General features: G+C 38.0%; 1 protein-coding gene across 1 annotated transcript in view; it reads left to right on the plus strand.

Moving 5' to 3' along the window:
- The first annotated feature begins 3,287 nt into the window (after positions 1-3,287).
- The window catches only part of ARHGAP42 (Rho GTPase activating protein 42), a 139,257-nt gene continuing 119,956 nt past the window's right edge, over positions 3,288-22,588 (plus strand). Inside the window, exon 1 of the mRNA XM_021529328.3 lies at positions 3,288-3,848. Coding sequence (XP_021385003.3) covers positions 3,695-3,848 — 154 coding nt within the window. The 5' untranslated portion in view covers positions 3,288-3,694. The remainder of the gene's footprint in view (positions 3,849-22,588) is intronic.

Genomic DNA, 22,588 nt, shown 5'->3' on the forward strand with positions numbered 1-22,588 from the left:
AGTTCAGGAGGACTTACAAGCATCAGTGTCCTTGTATTTTTCTGCCTATAATCCCACAGTCTCTCAAGGGAAAGCAGCAATTTTCTGAAGACAGAGCAATTCCACACAGCTCTATAAGTAATTTTCCCATAATTGTGTACATTGAGGCAGAAGAAATAACAAGGAAGTTGGCAGAGTCTCTATCCTAAAATATTCCCCAGTAGATAAGAGACGCTCACAGTTCTTCTCTGCATTAATAGCCTAGATTAATACCACCTAACAGGAGGAAAGAGACACAAATGTTGGAGCCTGCGTGTGCAGCCCTATCCTCACCCTACCAGTAGGGAACAGGTGCTGTTGTAGAAAATACTCAGACACATCTCTCCTTTCCTCTTCCCAGGCTGCCTAGAAATAGGCCTGAGGTAACCTCTAGAGTCAGACTAAAGCTGGTAGCTGGAAATTACAGTTCAATGTTTACATTTAAGATGAAGGAGAAATCCACAGTAATTGATCTGACCTCATTAGCATGTAAAATATCAGAATGAGCTTAGAGTAACAAACATAGAAGTTGACAAAACAGGACAAAGCTCCCCGGGGCTTAGAAAAAAAAAGTGTCCCATTTTTAATTTTTCTCTTCATAGCTAGTAATAACACCAGGCTAACTCATTTACTAGAGCCTTCTATTTGACGGACTGGTGCTTCTGTCTACATAGGTGTATAAATTGTATCCCAATATGGTTCACTCTCTTCTAGCATTCTATTAGTTTACAAGAAAGATGCTGTTTTGAAAAGTTTAGGCTTTCCCAGTTTCTCCCATCTTTTCAAGTTATAAAACCTACTGTTTCTACCAGGGCACTGAGCAAGAATCTTCTAAGGGAAAGAAAAGAAAAAAGAAACCAAACCAAATACAGTTCTATCCTGCTCACTATAAAGTTTGGGCCTCTATTTCCCAAGTACATCTTCAAATGCCTTGTTTTCTTTAGAAAGCAGCTAACTACAAGGTCCCACCCAACTCCAACACAAAACATACACTAGGACTTATCTTTCCATCAAGACTTTTTTTGTTATTTGAACTCTGCAAGTGGGCCAGATCCCTCATTTACCAGATCCTCCTCCAGATGCAGTCATAAATGCTCATTAAGCTCACAGGTTAACTATAAGATTTTTCTTTGTGAGTGGAAGATAATGCAGGATTGGGTGTTATTTTGGCCACATATTGCCTTATGAAGCAAAGATAATTCTTAACAAATCTATTTTCTTAAAAATGAAGGTTTTTGCTAAAAAAAGGGAACAGTAGTACATGTGAACTAGTAGAATTTTTACATGAACTTTGATACACTGTATGCTGAGAAATTCTCAGTTCAGCTGAGAAAGCTATGGATTATTCTGAGAAACATGGAACCAGTTAAATGGATAATGGTACGTTACTTGGAGGGACTATGCTATTAATATTGTCTCATTAACATTTCCACTCATGATCTTGATATCAAAAGCAGCAATATGGTTATGGAACTTCTAAAGATGAGAACATTATATAGTAAAAAATCAGTCACTAGTCAGTAAAAATACTTTGAACTAAAATGCTTAGTACATGGTTTTGGGACTAACAAATGCCTCCGTTTTCACTTTGGAATCTGCTAGTTGAAGACAGGAAAAGAAAGATCTAAGAGACTTAGTGAAGCTCAGTAGTATTTTTACGGTGAAGTAGACAAATGCAATCTTCATCAAAGGTGTTTAGCTCAGTAACATAGTCATTAATGTGACTGAACAAGGTCTTGCATACAATTTCAGTAAACTATGATGAAGTAAGATCAAATCAAACTTAGAGACTTAGACAAGAGCAACAAGAATAAAGATGGAAATTAATATTTTATTGTATGACAGAAAGCTTTATTTCAGGCATTGTATGGAAGAGTTAAGAGATTACATTATTGTATTCTAAAGCTACATCAAAGAATAAACATGGTAGAAGACAAGGAATATTTTCAGTTCCAGATGTCATTGAAGAGAGAACAACTGTGCCTAAAATGACCCTGTAGACCATATGTAGACTAAAAATGAGATTTTTAATAGTCAGAAAAAAGCTCCATATGGAACATCCTTCCAGTAGTTAAACTGGATTCTAAATAAAGTTTCTTAGTTGACAAACGAAGTCACATGCTACTGCCTGCAAAAGCATGGAAAGAAGCAGCCCTTTTTAGTCTTATTCCTCCTATTAGAAAAATAGGAAAAATGTTAATGAGCAGTTTTGTGATCACTACAAATTAAGAGACTTCAATGGGTCTATTAGTATCAACACTGACAGCTAACTCTGTCCTGAGAAAGTCTCAGCCTTGTGAAAACTGAGAATTATTATTTTTTCACTTCAAGAAATTCTGCAGGCTGTATTAGTAGAAATGGCAGCGTCTCTTCTGCATTTTTGACACTCACAAAAATCTATTGTGAATACGAAGAGGTAAATTTTGATGACAGTTAGGAAGTGTGAAAACCACAAATTATATTAAGGAATTACAGCATGTAGGAGCACTGAACCTTCTTGCACTTCCATATTCAACTGTGTAGACATGGTGATAAATGATTTCGTGGGAGTGTCTTCTTGAAAGTCATTTTTGGCAAGTGATGGGCTTCTTGAAGTACAATTCATGGCTATGCCTTGATGGTTGTTTCCAACTGAGTTGTTGCCAACTTAAAGGTGTGTTTACAGAAAGCTCTCCTTAAATCCAGTATGTAACATTTGTATACATACTTACACGGTATGTCTGGATAAACCACTCCAGATAAATACACACGAATCAACCAAAGTGTTTCTGTTTACTGTGAAAAGCCTACTCACATACTTGTAAAAACCAACTTCGCGGCAAAAACCAGTCTTGACGCTCATCGAGGATGGATTTCGCTCATCTGTACCCCCTTCACAGCCACCGAGCCCTATGGCAGAACACGGACGCTGCCACCGTCTCTGCCCGTCCCTGGGCGGTGCCCCGCCGTGCATGCGGGGCAGGCTGGCCGAGGTGCCAGCAGCATTCCCTGGCATAGCAAGCCCGCTCGGGCTGGCTGCCTCCGGCCGCGGCTCCTCCAGCGGAGGCAGGAGCCCCGGGCTGCCATTGCTCTGCCCCAGCAGCGCGGCTTAACCCCGCTTAACCCCGCCACAAACCGGTCTCCCCCGCGCACACCCTTTGCAATGCCCCGGTGACGGATCCTCCCTCCCGCCTTTGCTGTCCCAAAGCCGGAGGAGGGCGAGCGCCGCATCCCGCAGAGCCGCGCAGGCCGTCCCCGCTGGAGGGCAGAGCGCGGAGGGGCGGCGAGCGGGGGGCGGGCACTGCCGGGCAGCGTCCCCGGCGTGTGAGCATGCCGCGCCGGGAGGAGGAGGAATTCCTCGGCCGGGCCGGGGGAGGTTCGCACTGGAGTTAGCGCCGGGCAGGGAGGAAGAGCGAGCGCTGCCGGAAGCGGCGGAACGGCGGCGGCGCTGGGAGCCCGCGGTGCCCCGCGGGCAGCGATGTAGCTGGGTGACAGCGGCCGGAGCGCGCCGCCGCCGCTGCCAGCGGGCCGGTGCGGCGGGTCGGGAGCCTCTCCGGAGAGGCGGCAGCCGCGCCTCGTCTCGCCGCTCCCCCGCTTCCCCCTCTGCCCTCGGCGCCGTCTCTCGGCGCGGCCCTCCCTCCGTTCCTCCCTCCCTCCCTCCGCCGCCGGCCGGGGGGCTGCGGCCGCCGGCGCTGCCATGGGGCTGCCCACGCTGGAGTTCAGCGACTCCTACTTGGACAGCCCGGATTTCAGGGAGCGCCTCAAGTGTCACGAGATCGAGCTGGAGAGGACGAACAAATTCATCAAGGAGCTGATTAAGGACGGAAGCCTCCTGATCGGGGCCCTGCGAAGTGAGTCGGGCGGTGGGACCGGCGGTGGCTGGCAGGAGAAGGGGCTTCTTTTGTTTGAATGGGCGCCGGGCGCGGGCTCCCCTGCCGGCAGCCGCCGAAAGGCGCCTCCTCAACTTTCTCCGGCCCGCTCCCTCGCTCCCCGCCGCCGTGCCCCGCCTCGCCCGCGGCGGCCCGGGCGGTGTCCCGGGCGGTGTCCCGGGGGAGCGGGGGCGGCCGGGCGGGCCCGGCCCGGGGCGGCGGCGCGGGGCGGCCAGGTGGTCCCGCCCGGGGCTGCGGCAGAGCCGGGTCGGGGCTGGGGCGGAAAGGCGCCGGGTGGATATCGCCGGACGCTGCGGACCAGGCGTGCAGTGTTGCGGCACGCTGGCTGCTAGTTGCGTGTCTTCAGATAGCGAAGATGTTCGTAATAAGTGGGCAAAGCGACATAATGAAGCGGATTTATAGGGAGAGTTTATATCTTCCCCCCCGTAATGTGGTGTCTTCCTGTGGTTGATTAACTTTTATGTATTTTGGAAGTTCTGAGAGCAGAGGTAAACACGAAGAGTGTAGAGCTTTTAAAGGTCTCTGTGTGGAGCAGTGACAGCTTTCTGGGACGTGAAAACAGCAGTCATGCTCTGAAGATCATAAAGTGAAAGCTAGGAATTGCCCAGGAGCGTCACTGGACTCGGTTTGTCCTCCTGTCCTGTAAACCTTGTCACCCACTTCTTGTCTTTACTTCTTTGACTTTGGATCTCTCACCTGTTGCCCAAAGTTTTCCTTCACAGAGAGCAGAGAAGTTACTTATAACATCTCTTTTTACAGCATTCTTTTCCTTTACAAAGGAAAGAATCACTTTCATCCTTAAAAATATCTGCCACACTGATGTGGTATGCCAATTTTTGTAGGGTTAGGTGTAGCAGTACTGCTTGTTATGTGAACAGGGAACAGGTGAGCTCTGAGCTCTGCAGTTCTTAAGAACTGTTTCCGACCCAGAGTGTAAACTCAAAGTTTGTGTCCTTACCTTGGAGGTAAAAATTGTGAGGATTCTATTTGCCCAACAGTAGGGTTGAATTGTACTTGTTCAGGCATCAACTGTATATTTACACTATTACCTTTACATAAAGCAGCTGTTGCCTTTTTGAGGGTTTTTTTCATATAAATGCATGTATTTCTGGACACATCTAAGTTTTAGGAGTAGCTGGGTACAAGTCTAACAACTTATGTGAATTTATATTAAATTTAATAAATTCTTGAACCCACGCCCACAGGATGTGAGATGACCAATTACACAGAAATAGTGCTTGTGTGTGTGTGTGTATCAGTCTGTCTGTATCTCTGAAAACTCATTGGTGCAGTTTTGTTTACAGGCAAAAAAGTTTATTTGTACTCTAAGCCTTTTTTGTTGCTGAAAAGTTTTCTCCGTGTAACAGAAACTCTGAGCTTGTTCTAAGTAGCAATAACTTACTATTACAAACCTGGTCCAATAAAATAGTAGTGACAGATTAGGATACCACATGAGTACTTTTTTGACCTAGACTAACACTAAGAGCTGACTGTTTTTAGGTGCAGATCAAATATGAACAAACACAACTTCTTAGGATGTCTGAAGACAGGCTGAGGTTGAGGCTGTTAAGCCTGGAGAAGAGAAGGCTCTGGGAAAACCTTCCTTCAGCTCTCCAGTAACTAAAGAGAGGCATACAAGAGCTGTAGAGAGACTTTTTTACAAGGATATGCAGTGAATAGGCCAAGGGGTAATGCAGTGGGTAGGTTTAGATTGGATATTAGGGAGAAATTGTTCACTGTGAGGTTAGTGAGACACTGTAACAGGTTGCCCAGAGAAACTGTGGGTGCCCCCTTTGTGGAAAAGTTCAAGGCCAGGTTGTGTGGGCCTTGAGCAACCTGGTCTAGTGGGAGGTGTCCCTGCCCATGGTGGGGGTGTTTGGAGCCTGATGATCTTTAAGTCTCTTCCACCACAAGCCATTTTATGATTGACAGGTTCAAAGACAGGTTGCAGTAGAACAAATATTCTATTTGAGAAGTAATTTGAACCCCGATTCTGAAGTGAGTAATCCCATTAGTTTTGTGGAGAACGCTTATGAGTCCTTGCAGGATTTAGAACAATATTTCTATCTCAAGTAATGAACTACTTAATTTGTAAGTTCTCATGATTTTTCTAACCTTTTAATTCAAATGTTCTATTTGACACAATGCTTATTGTATCCTATATATTGACCTAGAATGTTATGTCTTTTAGCCTTAGAAAAATAAAATCTGTTTTGGTATAGTAAGAAATTTTTGTCTTCTTGTTCATTTCAATCCCTGGATTTCATGACTGTGTCATTCTTCTGTAGAATATTGCCTTAATTCCTGTGTTAGGGCTGCTGAGAAAATGTCTGGATTTTTTCTCAACAATTTAGAAGTCCTAGACTTAGGCTTTAAAGATTCTGTTGTAGATGCTGCAAGAACAGTGTACCTTTTACAGCAAGTAGCACTATTGTGTATTTCTAGAGCACAGAAATTTGACTTGTTTAAGCAAATTAGTGGCTCCTACTCATCTTTAAAATCAGTGAAGAGTAAAATACTTTTACAAGCCTTTTATTTTTTCAAATTTCTTAAAATGTGTTTGAAAATCAAATTATGAAGTAGTTGAGTTCAGTGATAACTATTATTTGATTTTTGAATATTTAATAACCTTAAAGCCTAGAAACAAAGCAGGCATTATTTACCAAGTTTTATCTGTAGGTGATCTAGTATATTTATTTACACATCATTTTGTAGGATCAGTTCTGGTGGGGTAAAAAAAAAAACTGGACTGTGCTGTAGAACTTCAATGGATGTGAGTTTTGGAACATGTCACCCTGACCATGCTTAGAGAAGAGACAGTGAAACTGACTCAATGCAGTTAGAAAGCACAATATTATTCTAAAGGTTGCTAAATGTAAGTTTTAATATATGAAATGACAGCATGTCCATGGTTTTTCAGGTAAAATTAAACTTCTGTATTACAAGTGTTACAAAATTTTAATATTTTCACAATCAAGTATTCAAGTTACTGTAACAATGCAATGTTTAGAAATACCTGGCAGATTCCACATAAATTGAAGGTAGAACAAATACACTCAACGTAGTATGCAAATATTTTGCACTTTATTTGGAATAGTACCAAAATGAGTCAGATTTTATTTTAATGTGGTTTTGCTACGTTAATTCTGGAGAGAGCTGCTTTCCAAGGTGGCATGCAGAGCTGTAATACTGTGTTCCATGAAGCTTCAGTTGACTATTGTGAATACAGTAGGAACTGATAAAGCTAGAATTAATATAAAGTCTTTTTCCTAGCATTTTTTGCACATTGTCTCTCTAAATAAGCAGGATTCTGTGAGTAGCCCAGAACAGCAGAGATTATATGTTTCAGTTTAGCTAGGTTAGCATCCCATCTGTATGGCCATTGTGCCTGCTTCAGCCTTGTCCTACAATTAGTATTTATTAGTAAATTACTACTTACTACAATTAGTATTAGGACTACACTTGCTTTTTCAAATCAGCTGAGGTACTAAGTGCATTACTATCTCTTGAAAGATTTAGTTTATGCATGTAAGATATAATGCCTATTATATAAAAAAAATTATCTTTTGACAGGGCTTTAGCCCTGTATATAGGTACATTTAAGAAGAAGCATATAGTTTTTTAGTGCACCCAGAAGAGGTTTTTTGTTGTAAACTTAGGAATCGAGAGGGTAAAAAGCTTTATAGAACAAATTCTTTCCTGTTATAACTGGCCTTCTTGATTATTAGGTAACTGTTGAGTTCATAATTTCTTCAGCCACCTAATTTAATAGATCTTTCAGGTGCATGTTGAAAGTGCATATGCTTAAATGCTTCACATTGTGAGGTCCAGCTGTAGAATAACTCCTAAGGCAGAATTGATATTTTTTCTTCTTGTTCATTCTAGGTTGTTTTCAATGAAAACATCAAGTCTGTTTTTCCCTATACTTTTTGCCAGTCATGTACTTATTTTTTTGTAGTTATCTTCTGAAAAAACAACCTATTCTAGGGTGTTGTCCTATAGATTATATAGGAAATTCCATTATAGAATTACTTGTGTGCTTTTAATTTCCATAATAGGCTTACTGACTTGCCAAAGTTAATGAATTTTGTATTTAATAATCCAGGAAAATGACATTTATCTTGTACAGGTGATCTTAACACACTTCTGCTCAGTGTGTGCAGAAGCCTTCTGTTTCTCCCTCTGATTTTTTAGGCTCTCTCCATCTTAAGTACTGTCAAATTCAAATATTTGAAGATGAGAGCTGCCTGAGTTTTCGGTTCAGTGGTTGAAAGTTCAGTATGTTTACAGCTATTTTAAGTAATACAATACTTTTTCAAGTATCTTTGTATGATGCAAATAGTAATGGGGAGATGTGATGTTATATATACATGTAATATAAGTAAGATTTAGCAGATATCTTTAGAATTTTGTAATTTACTAGCAGTCATTAGTTTTATTTTATTACTTGACATAAGGAGAAACAGACACAAGATGGAAATGCTGTCTTTTGCAAGGGGTGCAAGGGGATGTTATTTAACAGGGTTTTATTGAAATTTCACCCATAAAAAGACTCTTAAATTGTTTGGCATATTTCAGGGTTTTCAGGGATGATTCACTTCTCTACTAAACCTAATAATAAAAATACAGTGATGAACCTGTTCATACATAGGGACATTTTGGGGATTAGCTCCCTGGAAAAAAAAAGGACAAAATTACAGCATAAGAATTTATGATCTTTTTTATTATGATCTTTGGGGATTCATTTTTTCACAAAGAAAACAAACCTTTGTATCTTTCCAGAGAGATGCATTTTCCCAGATATATTTGCCTCACATATTTTCATAAGATTATGTCTTTGCAATGTCTTTTCCAGATTCTAAGTGAAGCGAGACTGAATACTGACAGCTGAAGTTTGATAGCAGTAATTCTCCTTTATTTATGTAGCTGTAGCTTACATTTCTTAGTCCCTAAGTACATTTTTCCCAATTTAAAAAAATATTTCCCTCTTAGTATGGCCATACATAAAGATGTGATGCTAACTAAACTAGGCCATATGATCTGTGTTGTTCCGGGATATTCCAGAGTCACACTTACTTAGTAAGTAAGCATTCATGACAGTCAGCAGCAGCTTCATGGAGCACACGTGGTCATCATGCCTACTTCAGCCCTGTTCTGCAACTAGTATTTACATGTTCTTTTTTCCCACTAAAAGGAAATTTAAACTTACTCATTGACATTGGGTTTTGCTTTTGAAATTATCTGTTTCATTGCTTTCCTCTAACTTCTGATAGGCATTTGAAGGGTCCTGTGCAACCTCAGACGGTGTCTGCATTATCTATGGATTATGGATGTAAATGTCAAAAACATTTCTAACAGTGTTCTGCCTTTTATGCAGAAATACCAACAGTAAGCTGGTTGGTAGCCAGAGAAGGATCTTAACTGCTTCCTCTAGTGCTTAAAGCAGCTGCAGTCTGTATCATATTATCTTTAGCCAAATATATGTGAAGAAAAAAAATATCAGGATATAGTGGACTGTTAGAGAGTGCATTATTTTCTGGCCATCATATGATGTTTAATTTGGAACCAGTAGTACCTGCAAGTGAATTTCTATACTGTCAGTAATGATTACTGTATTAACAAAGAAGTTGAATGACTCAACATGGGTGTTCTTAAGCCTTAATATTGAAACTGGTATTCTTTAGAGAAACTTGGTAATTGGATTATGTCAGGCTACCAAAGGAGCAGTTTTGAGTTTCAAATGCCATATGAAATGATGTCTTTGCTTGAAAAAAATATTGTGGAGATGTTTTTTTTTTTTTTTAAATAGGATTTTTAAACTGATTTCTTTGAAAGGTCAAATATAATCTGTTTCTTAATGGGCCAGTTGGCTTGTTGTCTACTTTGTGCTTCATTTGCTATGAATAAGATAAATGAATTCTATTAATAAGAGACCAGCTGCTTCAGGAATATTGTCTTTACTACAATGGAAAATATGATGCTGTGGTCACTGAACTTGTCCAGATCTCTTGGGGTTTTGTGGGCAGAAGTGCTACAGTAATTTGCAGTTTCCTGTAATAGTAAATAACTTTGTATTCATCCTCTGAAAAAAAAAATACAGAGGACAATACAGTCCTTCTTCCTACTGAATAAGTAAGCCAATGCTATATCTTGCCTTTCTATTTTTCCTATATTCTCAAAATGTAATTATAAGTAAGTCTGGAATATAGAGAAATTTGGTACCATGGATTTACTTTATTAAATCCAGTCTCCTGCTAGTATTACATAATGTAATCCCTACTTGTCAAGTTCCATTTTAAAAACAATTTTTATCCTTTCTATTTCTGTTAGAAGGCTGTTCTAGAGCCTTGTTACTCTGAGAGTTGGATAACTCATTAAAATAAATTTAATCTGGAAATTCAAACTTGTTTATGCTAATTTTCCTTTCACTCAACTTGTTGTTTACTTGGATTTGCTTGGTGAATAATCACATCCTTTTGCTGGACTGAACAGGCTGTTCACATCCTCTTTTCTAAGAGGTTCTCTGGTTTCTTGGTCATTTTAGTAGCTCTTTTCTATGCCTTTTTAAATTGACTTTTAAGTTTTCAAGAGCTCTAAAAGTAGGGAAAAAACCCTAGTATAATAGTCTTCATAAGTTATATCTTTCCATGTTCTGTGAGAATGTCAATCATTAAATCAAATCAATTCTTACGGTCTTTGACCATGTGGTGCTATGGATTCTTCAAGTGTATGATTAAAGGTGCAAAAGTCTCAGGATCTTACAGGCAGTAGCAATGAAGTATATATTGAAACTGAAGAAAAATAAATTGACCTTCTTCCACATTAATATGGAATTGAAGTACTGTTGGGCAGTAATGTAGCCTCCCCTTGGCACCCTGTGAAGTGCAAATAGCTTTAATTAGAAAGATATATTCACAGCAGGTTATAAACTCTAGGCTATGTTACAGTGTAGTTTTTCAGATTAGTTAGAAGTTACCAATTTAAATCACTTCCCTCTCCTGAATTATGCAAACTTGTATTTCACAGGACACAAAAGCTTAAACATGTTACTGCACTCTAGTGTTTTGATTAATATATTTCAGACATGGCAAAACAGTATGGAAATGGTGTATGTCTTAAGTCTTATCTTCTTTTAGCTCAATATTTAAAGCAGGATACAAGGTGCTGCAATGCCTCGGTCATAGTTTGTTCTACTGCACATGTTAGTTGATTTGCAAGTTCATTAAAGAGAGGTTTGCATGCCAGATATATGTTATAGTGTCTGTTTACAAAAGTACTCTTGGTCTCAGAAAGATATTATGTAAATCAAAGCAGGTATCACCATTAGAATTAATTTTCTACTATAAAAGCCTGTAAGTGAAATAAACATAATGAAAAATAAAACAGATAACAATAAGAAGAACCTATTTGTGATTTTGCCAAGAGGTTGCAGCAGATGACACTTGAGGTCCCTTCTGGCCTGGTATTCTATGATTCTGTGATTTGATTCTGTTGAGCCATCTGTCTGACATGAGATCAGCTTCTGATGTCTTCTCCTGGAAGCCAGCTCTGCTGCCCTCTGCCTCTACCTTGTCATGTAAACCAGTAAAACTCTTCTCCAAGAACTTTCAGTGCTTCTGTCTTTGGAAGAGAAATGTTTTGTTTCGTCTTCTAACAAGCACGTGCTGCCTAGGCATTTCATGACTGAGAATTGTTTTGTTGTTCATGGGGAGAGGTGAACTTAGGAAAAGAACAGGGGAAATTAATTATTAAAAAGCTGCAAAGACTTTAATTTTTTTACAGTAGATCTTAGATGAGGTGGTCATTCAACTGACCTGTTTAGATTTTAGTTAAGGATGTAATTTTTTTATGATGACTCCTTCCTCCTGCTTTCTGCACAAAAATACCTGGGTAAGAACCTGTTTGCTTATTACCAAATATAAAAATCATCTTTGTTCTTTTTCCCCAAGTCCTCACCTTTGCCACTCCTCATGCCACACCTTTGCCTCACCTCACCATGCACAGAAAAACCCCACAAATCCTTGGTAAAACAACCAATAGAGGAGATGAGTTTCTAGTAAAGACATTTCCTTTTAAGTTCTTTGTTTGGTAATTGAAAGTGCACAAGAAGGGATAAATGGATTTACTTAAACTTTTTTTCTTCTCCTGTAATAATTAGATTAATTTCAAGAAGTGGCTAAATGTCAGTGTAAATATGTGCAGTTCAGTTCTTAGAAGCCGCAGTTCTTAAAAGTGCAGTTCATATTGAAATGGAAGAGCAGAAAGATTCGTGATGCTGTGGTGGTACATGTTGATGTTCAAAAGCCTGTCTAGATTATCAGTATTTTCAAAGCCTTTGGAGCTCCATGCTATTCAGAAAGGTTACATGCCTTTGTAAGTCCATTCCTTCCATCTTCTCACCCTTTTCTGTCTTATTTACCTTTAACCTTTGTTTACAAAGGATGAGAAGGAGTTGAGAGAGATAGAAGTAGAGAGAGCACAAGAACTCATTTTCTGTGGAATTTACATGTATAAAATGTTACCTTAAATCCATGAATATTACAGAGGGGTGATTTTCCTCTAAGCCTAAAATTACTTATAAGTTGCAGGGACCATGCAGAAGAAACTTGCTGCTTTGAAAAAGATTGCTCTGAGCCTGAGGTTATCAATTTAAAAAAATTGTTCCCTTTTTGAACCTTTTCATGTCTAGAACTACCACTGCCATTAAAACAAGTTGTATAATGATGCTTCAAGAAAAAAACAAGATACCTTTCCATGCTCCTTGTATGAGTTACCAGTTAGCCTACATACACAGGGAAGCTACAGAGCCATGTCGCTTACCTTCTGGGAAACCTCAAAATAAGTAAGACTTGAGCTTTACCCTAGGAGTGGTAAAATCCCTTTATTCTGAGCGGAAACAGAAGTTATGAGAACACCAAGAAACTGATATGCTAAAACATATATGTGTAAAAATACATCTGTTCATTTATAAAGTGTTGTCCAGTATTTTACCTTCTAGGGTAAATAAAAAATATTTATAAATTATTTTACCTCTAAATTGGGTATTAGGAAAAGTTTTTTTCAGCCAGACAGTGGTTGTGCACTGGAACTGAATGGCTGCTTTCAATTGGTATCAGATCTGGTTAAACAAGAGTTGGTTTAAGCCACAACAAAGTAGGGGGGGTTAAATTAATCTTTGGGAATATTAATTTTTGATTAACCATGTGCAGATACAGTACTATGGCTAGTACTATTTCTTCCCCTCTCCTGTTATTTTTTTTTCCTGTCAACCAGTTTCAACATATTATTGACCAAGCCTGATGGTTAAAACTAAGGAAAAATAGTACAGTATGGTAAGCATCATGAGTGCCTGATGTCATGTTTTTTGGCTCATAGATCTTTGTCTAGGAATTAATGACTGGTTATTTTTGTACAGATTGGATATCAGAACTTGTTGCCTTAATTTGATAAATTTATTAATGTAAGCCAGTCCAACTGAAGTAGCAAGGAAATAAATGCACTGCAGCTTCTCATATTTTCTTCTTGAAAATGGCCAGTGCTTCACTCTGGTTCTTAGAGGGAATTCCCTTGCTTTTTGTTTTTAAGAAGTGTGGTGAGACTTCTGTGTTGGAAAACATGGTTTTCTTTTTTGAGAGTTGAAAATTGTTAAAATCACAGCAAATCTTTGTTGTCCTTGCATAATCTGTTTGGGGTCATTTTCAGCAAGACAAGAAACAGCAAATGTGGCATGCCTACAGGGCAGCTAACACTGACTATGAAAAGTAGTTGGCTGGTGGAGGGAAAGATGAGTGCATTTAATAAGGTGAACATGGGCTTGCAGGCTGACAGATGCTAGAAGTGTCAATTAAAGGATTTTATGGATAGTTTTTGCATTTATGGATGTTGAGTCTGGTGCTGCTGCTCATTTTCTGGAGAATGCTGAAAAATCATGAAGGCACGAAGAAGACCCTTTTAAACATCTGAAGAGCATATAAACATGCTTCAGCTTCTTGAAGACAATGAACACCATGTAGCACATGTTTTTCACCATTACTTAATCTGCAAGTTAGATATTTATTTATATTTATGTTTTGTGTTTATATTTATATTTTTATCTATATCAAAGGAAAAATTCTTGATGGGAGGTTTTGCTAAGAGACCAAGGTGTATAAAGATCCAATTGTTGGAAAAAGCTATATAAATTAAGATTATAAATATGCAACTTCAAAGCTAGTAAGATGCTTCCTTAAGACTATAATGGTCTTTTCATTGCTGGAAAATCTTACATTGTTTGGATTTTTTTCCCCCTAAGTTGAAGTCTTGTTCACTTATACCTGTTGGGCTTGAAGTGTTAAATCCTGAAACTCCTGTTCAGGGTAGCAGGGCTTGTTGATCACATTGTTTCTTTCTTGCCTTAAAAAGAAATGTTTTCAGTCTACTTGCAAGTCATGAAGTTATGTTCCTTGAATGTGTGAGTGAAACTTTGAAATCTGTGAAGAATACATCCTTAAGACATTTTACTTTAGTTTAATGTTTTTCATGTTTAAAGTACTTGCAAGTAGGGCCTCAGATGTTTCCTTCCGGTACTCTTTACTTTGGTATCAGCATTGTGATTCAAAATGGAGATGCTATGCTGTAGTAACTGTCTTGGGGGGATGTTTTTGGTTGTTGTTTTTTTTTTTTTTTTTTCATTTCTCTTTCTTAGTTTTGAACACTAGTCTGTATTATTTTAGTTTATGTACATGACTGTGTAAATATACATTGAAACAAAACCAAATAGTTGAAGATGGTAATACTGTTTCTTTTCATATATACAGACATTAAATATGTTCAGTTCTTTAGTTGCCATCTTGCAGGTATGTAAAGGCAGAAAACAGCATTTTTCAAAAATCCTTAATGTCGGGAAAGTGGGTTTAATAGCTTAGCTTTTTTATCCTGTTGAGATAGAGATAGCCTGAACTACTTAAAGAACCTTAAAATTCTCACAGTTCTTGTGTATACAGTATTTTGTTGTCTACTACCATGACTGGTTTAATTGGAAACTGACATAAGAGTGTCTGAGCTGATTCTTGTAGGCATAAATGTAAGCTTGGCAATAGACTTAACAAAGTTTTCTCACAAATACAGTCAGTATGGTTGGCTTTCTGATACATGAGCTTAGAGCTCCTGCATCTTTGTGCTGTTTGGGAGCCTAAGGTCAAATGAGAAATCCAAAATATTTCATTCTGTGAAGAGGCGTTTAGACACAGCAGGATATTTCCTGTTTACATAGCCAAATCTTCTTTGTATGCTGAGAGATTTCCTGATGCACTCATACAGAATTTTTGAGTTTGCCCTTTAAGCTATAGCTTCTGTTGCTTAGCTGGTTGAAGATGCCATCTTCTGCACCCTAGCCAGCGTGACACAACTCATTTTCCCATGAACTGATGGGATGTTTGTCCAAGTCTTACCATCTTTACCTGTTTATCCCCAGGTTGCAGGATGAAATACAACAATGTTAAGGCTATGTTCAATAAATTTGTTTAGCATTTATTTTTTCAGGGCTAATTGAGAAGTGAAAAATTACAAGTCTTGTAAAAGTACAATTTTTGGCCATTCTTTTTCCTCTCTAATCCAAGAAACATATTGGTCTCTGGTTTAAGTAAATTAAACTCACAAATTCACAGGATCTACTGATTTCCTTTAGCTCCATACCTAAGAACTTCCTTTTTTTTATTGTCGTACAATATTGATAACTGTACATAGTGCTACTTTTTCTGGTTTGTGTCTTCTCTGTGTAGCTGAAATACAATAGGTTAAAATGTGTTTACTCTTATACGGTTTGCATTGCTACAGCACAGCAACAATGTATTTCGTTATTTTGTTGGTTCATTTAATTTTACTCTTGTCTCTAAATGCAGCATATCCCAAATCTCCCTGGGAATGGTAATCATTTCAAATTTACTAAAATGCCATTGCAGATCATGTGGATTTTTTTTCTCCACCGGCTTTATGACAGCTTCCAAATAATTTGTCAGTGAAATATGCATTATGCTGTCACAACTTCTCCTCACTGACACTCCAAAGCTTCTCTGATGCTCTCTATGAGAAGCCAGAGTTGTCAATGCACCTTGAGACTTCAAGACTGTTTTACAATAAAAACTCCCTTGCATGCCTACTTTTGTCACTTCTCTTGACAAGTCATTATGGAGCTCTGAGTACTGTGTTGCTGGGTTGAACATCAGTTTTACAGTGTTTTCTTGAACGTTTAATGTTCCCAAAGGAATCCATGATATTTTGACAAACTCTTCTCTTGTCCCTTTGTAAATCAAAATGGCACTTGAACAAAACAATGCATTTGTACAGGTGGAATAAAACACAAGACAGTAGTGTTACTCTTACTAGTGAATGGGTTGGCGGGGGGGGGTGTTTTAGTGGCCTGATATTTTCTTTGTTGGTTGGTTTGGTTATCTTTTTAAAGCATATTTAGTGATATAAATCTTTATCCCCCTGCCACTTTGTGGGATATGCAAGAGGGGCTGAGTGTAGTGCAGATGGGCAGAGACTGTGAGGTTCTGCACCAGTGGGAGTTGGAGTTTCTGCGTATCAATCCTATGTCTGGATTCTTGGCAGATATCAAGTTAAACCAGTTGTATCGCAAGTTCTTGCCTTTCTTCTTGTCACAGTTGTCCCACAGTAAAATAAAACCTGTGATTTGGGGAGATTTATTTTTAACTTGTATATCTTTGTATATCTTTCTATGAGTAGTACTTAGGTTTTTTGTTTTTTTTTTTTTCTGTATATAAGCAGGTGTTGAGTAATTTATATGGCTGTTAAGTGTTATGAGAGCAGTTCACTTCTATCTCAGTTTCTACATATGCCTTTAGGTTGAAATTTAAAAAAAATATTATCTATAAAAGCATTAAATACCATTCTTAACATTTGAATTACTGTTTCAATTTGCTTGATTTGGGTACTTATAAAACAGGCACTTTTTAGTGTAGGAGTGGGATCTTAAAACAGTTGATTAATTAACTGTTTATCAAAATAGTGTAGGCATTAATTTTTTTTCTGAAGCTAAGCAGAGCATTCAGGTAATCCCTACTATCAGTGCAGTAGAATTTTTTATGCTGCCTACGTCGTACTGCCAGCAGAAATTTTGTCATACTGTTTTGTTAAACTTCATTAAAAGTATATGGGCTCTTTAAATACGAAGTCTTATACTTCTGTAACTCCTCATTTATTCCAGTGAGAATTGTATTTGTGCTTCTCAGAGAAATTTAGGAGGGAGGATTTATGGTGAGATCCAAATCTACAACATGGAATTTGATCTCTCAGAAGTTTGCTTCTGCTTCTAAAAGGATGTCAAGTATAGGGAAAGTTTGGGGTTTTTTTAAACAAACAAACAAACCCCCATAAATTGATAAGCACTTCTGCTAAACCTGATTGTTTCCTCATTAAACAAATTAATGTAGTCAGTAGTTAAGTCTTGTTGTTACTGAGATGCAAGCTTCAGATTTTGTGATGATAGTTAGGTTAGAGTTGTGTCAGCATCTGTGCAGTCCCACAGAGACATGCACCGTGCCTTCAAACCTCCAGAATAAAACTGGCCAGTCGGTGACCCTCACAGAAATACTGAGCTTCTATAAGTCAGACAAGGAGAACCTTTAAATTGTATAGCCTTCTACTAAAATTTCTCCAAGGGTTGTCAAATAACTCCTTTTCAGAGGGGATTTATCTTACATGGGTTGAAATCCTGTTGTCCTGTTAGGCTCCACAGCAGTCTGTGACAGCAGGTGAGGAGTTCCATTAAGTGTGCTCTGCAGCAGCAAAAATCTTTCCTTTGTTGTATGCCTGTTGCTTGGTTTTTTTATCTGACAATGGCAATTTTTGCTCTATGAGAAATAACTACTGTCTGTATATATTGCCTGCCTTGTTTATCTGGGTTTGGATTTGCTATATTTTTTTAAGATCTTTTTTTTCTATGTTCTTTATTTCAGGTTTTGTTCCCCAGCTGCTTTGAAAAATTTCACTTTAGTTAGTTTCTGCTTTTAAGTTAGCAAATCTGTCCTCTGGTTGTCCTCTGTATGTTCTTTGTGGTAACAATGCCCATTCTGAGTTAGATTGCAAGAAACTTCATGGAACATTCCAGGCAAGAATGCATCAAATAGTGATAGTTTCTGCTTTTGGCATTCTTTCCCTACTAGGCCTTAATATTTGTGACTGTTGCTGATTGTTGATACTATAAAATAACTGCTGGCAGTGACTTCCAAGATCTTTCAAGGAGTATTAAAGCTAATGTAAATAGCATCACTATGTGGATATATTTTTTTTTTTGCTATGTGCATTAGTGTGTGCTTCTTAAATATAATTTTCCCATATCAACCTTCCCTTCTTGGCATTTAAGATTCTGACATCCTTCTGCTTTTCAAGAAAGGAAAAAATGAAAGTTGATTGTGAATACATGTATCAGCAGCAAAATATGTTACTCAGTGTTAACACCCTTTTTCTAATTTGATCTCCAGATTTTATGATGGATCTGATGAATAGTAAGAATCCTTGGAGATTCAGAAAAGAATTATTTGGCAGGAGAAAGAAATGGTAACATAGAAAATCTACTAAAGTTTGTTTCTGTTATAAGAAGCTGTGGCAACTGAGTTAAGTGCTTTGTGCTGCCTTCATGCCCTGGCAGTTGTGAAACCTGTTTGGTTGGTCTGTCCTGTGATATTCCAGATGATTGAGTATTTTACTGGCTTAAAGCCCACATCCTCTTGTGTTTCTTTCAAGATAAATACTTTACACAGCTGGAATATGCACTTTGCTGAGTTCAGTACTTAGCAAAATTGAAGCTAAAAAAAGAGTCTTCTGCTAACTTCCTTACAGCTCTACTAGTGCCCTATCTTGATCTTTAAATGAAAATATTTGTTTGGACTATAAAATATTATAAGGATTATGTAGGTTGCTAATGATATTTTCAGAAGTATAAAAAAGCAAGAGCTAAATGCTCTTGAATTCTCAATAGAATGTGATTTTTTCAGAAATACATATTTCTTCACTCAAAAAGCTGTTGTGCAAGCACTTGAGGTATTGTTTATCTGTGGAGAGATGATACAAAACAGAATCTGACTATTATGCACATCCAGAAACATGTTCTGTTTTTTCATGCAGTAGGACAAACCCATAAATTATGAAATTATTTTTTAGGTGTATTTATTGGGAAGCTATATACAACTAGTGAAGTTAGCAGCTGCATGATCTTTTAACCACTTGGGTAATTTGGTTCAAGGCGACTTCTTATGCTGAAACCTTTACTAAGTTTTCTTGCCAAGACTGAACTTTTGAGGGTTATTATTGGTTTTTGTTTTTCTTTGAGGGAAGAGAAGTTTCATTTTTCATGTTAGCAGGAGGAAGGATTAGCACAAAAAAAAAAATAAAAATAGGCACCTTGTGTGTCATTACTGAAAAACTGGCACTGTAAGTCCTCATTTTTGTTTGACTTAGTGGGTGTTCTATTTCTAAGTAACTGTGTGCATATTTTGGTGACCTCCAAATCCAATAGGAAAATAATTCTCAGTGAGGCTATTTATGTCAAACTTCATGTTGATTCTCTCATCCATATTTAGTTACTGTTTCCCACAATAATTTTGAGAGCAGTTTTTGCTTGTCTTTACCCAGTTACCCATTCAATTACTGGTGGTTTTTTAAATTTTATTTTCAGACATTATGGGAATTAACAGCAGAATACACAGCATTAATTTATATGTTTAGCTTGAGGGTGTGATATCAAAGTTAAGTTTTCTATCTCTTTGGCCACTAGGTAATGAGTGTGGCTGGCTAGCATAGAGGTAGCTCTGATCATTTCAGTGTTCTGGGCTCTTGTCTGTGCAGACTGGATCCCAGGAATACTGTTTTGTGTTGGAAGGTGCTTGTAAAAGGATTTAGCAAGCCTGTCTTTGTGAATAATTGGCTTGATAAGAGATGATACTGTATGTTTAGGGAGCCAGAGGATCAGAATCCTTAATAGCTGAGCTATTGCAAAAGTCAGCAGGAGTCATTAAAATCTCTCTTAAGAATGTATAGATTGGGCATCCTTAATTCAGATATAATTCACAAAATAGAATTGACTTTGGAGAAGCTATGTCTTGCCCTGCATGTTAGACTCAAAGATATCTGCAAAACCACCTGCTTATTGGTGGCTGTAGTTTTAAATAAAATAATTAAAAATAAACAAACACCATCCCTACCCCCTCCCATGGCTAGTTAGTGCCATGTTCCTCTTCTGGCAGCCAATATTTTAATGTGCTCTGTTTGCTTATGTCAAGAAAGCTAACATTAATGTTTTGGAAAGATGGTGTTTTGCTTGGCTGTTAAATTAATTACCTCAAGTAATTCAGAGACTCTTCATTGATTCATGTTTATGTACGTGTTCAAGTGCAGATGTAAGAGGATTACAGTCAACAGACATGAAGCTCTGAAAGGATACCCATTGCAGTTAAGCATTTACGTGCTCACAGAAAGAAAAAATAATTCTGCATTTGGGAGGTAGTGTCCAAAATCCAGACTGCCATGTTTGTGCTCTGTTTGTTTGGTTTGTATTGCTCATTGTAAATAGAAAACGTTGTCTAAACTGAAACTTTCCAGAGAATTCTAGTTCTATTTTAAAAAGAATCAATGATTTCAGAGTTGTGTCCAGTTACAGAACTTTTTTTTTTGTTTTAAGCTTGCTAAGAATTCTCAGGGTTTTTGCAAAGTATATTTTCATGGAAAAGTTCCCACTTGTATTAAATTGAGTCTTAAGGAAGTCATATGACACTGGGCATTTGAAATAAGTCTACAGCTCCTTTAAGCCACTTTTCATTGAGAAAAGGGAGAGGAGGAGGCTGTGATGGAATGGAAATCGAGCTAGCCAGCAAACTATGAGGCATGCAAAACTTGGAGGCATGCAGTCCTCCAAGTGCAACTTCTTGCAGCATACTTGAGGGAAGATGATGTTTTGGTGAGATCAGGGGCATTCTACAGTCAGTCTTTGTATAAAAATCCACCAAATTTTTGATCATGAATAATATAAAATAACTGGTTCAGGTTCAAAGTGTTTCTGGTTTGTTTTTTTTTTTTCCTTTTCTCAGTGACTTATTGATCCATTGGCTTGTTATTGACTTTTCCATTGTGTGTGGAAACAAGATGGATGGGTATTTTCCAAAAGCTTTTTTATCAGGTATTTCAGTGTTGTTTTGTATCTTTAAAGAAGGAATTTTTTCCCAATTTTCTTAGTGAAAACCTCTGTAGGCTTCTTCTATGAAACTTTCTTCAATATTCCTTTAGATACCGATTCTTGAGATGGAACTGTGATAAAATTGGATTGAAATCTTAGTTGTAATTAGTCTTAGTTGGTGGAAATGTATATGTTTTTTGAGAAAGGAACATAACATTCTGCAGCACCTGAAAATTGATAGAAACATTGTATATGCAAAAATCTTATATTAAACTTAAATGTAAAATCTTCTGATTTAGAAACATTGGAGTTTAATTGTGCTAGCCTTAGTACTTCTGTCACAATTTTATTTCTTCTTTTTTTTTTTTTTTAATATGCTTGAACTGAAATTTAGCAAATGACTGTTAAGCACATAGGCTTATTTGTGTGTCTGGTGTTCTTCATTTTCATGGAGACTGAGTTGAAACAGAGAGCACTAACTGCTGTAACTGGAGTAGCCTGGCCTTCTGTAGGGCCTGCATTAAAGGGATCAAAACAATGTTGTGCTGCTTTTTTTTTTTCCTATTATTTATTTTGATGAGGATCTTCTTCACTTCTTTTAATATAAAACTATTTTTCAAAATTTTGCCCCCTTGGAAGAATGAAGTTGCAGATTTTGTGGTGACAGGGAAGTGTGAGAAGTTGTGTTATTTGCAGCTCTGGCTAACATCTCCTGGTCTAACAGAATGGCATCTGGGATAATGGGCAAGGACTTGGGAATTAGAAGGGCCTGCGTAATCACGGGTTTGGGATGTGTGCTCTTTGGCAGCCTTGCTTTCAGCATTTCCATCTGTAAATAGGGTAAGGAAGCTGGATATGATATAAAAATTTACTTCTTTTATTTTTTCTAGACTTGGCTTGCTTGAAGGCTGAGATAATTCTGCGTTTATTACTGGACTTGGATACTAGTTAATGAGCAATAATGGGAGGAAGAAAGAGCAATACTGAACCCTGAGAAAAAAAAAAAGGGTCATGTAATAGTTGTCTACGTAGTGGACATAGTGCCCTCATGCTAAGAATAAGTTAGGAATGTTTTTGAAGGAGGAGGGTGAAGATAATATACCTGTGCAAGGAATTCAGCTTTATAATCAGTCTTCATTGAAGCCATTTGGGCTTGGTAGTCCAAATCAACTTTTTGTCAGCTGTTTATTTATTAATAAAGTTATTTTAACTGTAAAAATTTATACTTCGTTTACCTTATAGTACAAATAGCTAAAAAAGTCCTTGCTGGAAGAATTACAGCCTTGTGATATAACTAAAGGTGTAATGGCACACATCCTCTGGCTGTGGAGCTGTTGGAGATAATACAGCTTTCATCTACTTGCCATTGCCCATGCACTGGAGAATATCTCCTTGTGGTTCAGCTGGGAAGACAGAACATTTTCATAATATTTACTTTTTCAGTGTGAACTCAGGTCCTTCTCCTGTTGATGCCTGTTGCTCAAACAGATGACCCTGGATAGGTGGCTAAAGAGGGCTTATCCATGGATTG

The sequence above is a fragment of the Lonchura striata genome, chromosome 1, assembly GCF_050655825.1.
Source record: "Lonchura striata isolate lonStrDom1 chromosome 1, ASM5065582v1, whole genome shotgun sequence".
NCBI lineage: Eukaryota > Metazoa > Chordata > Aves > Passeriformes > Estrildidae > Lonchura > Lonchura striata.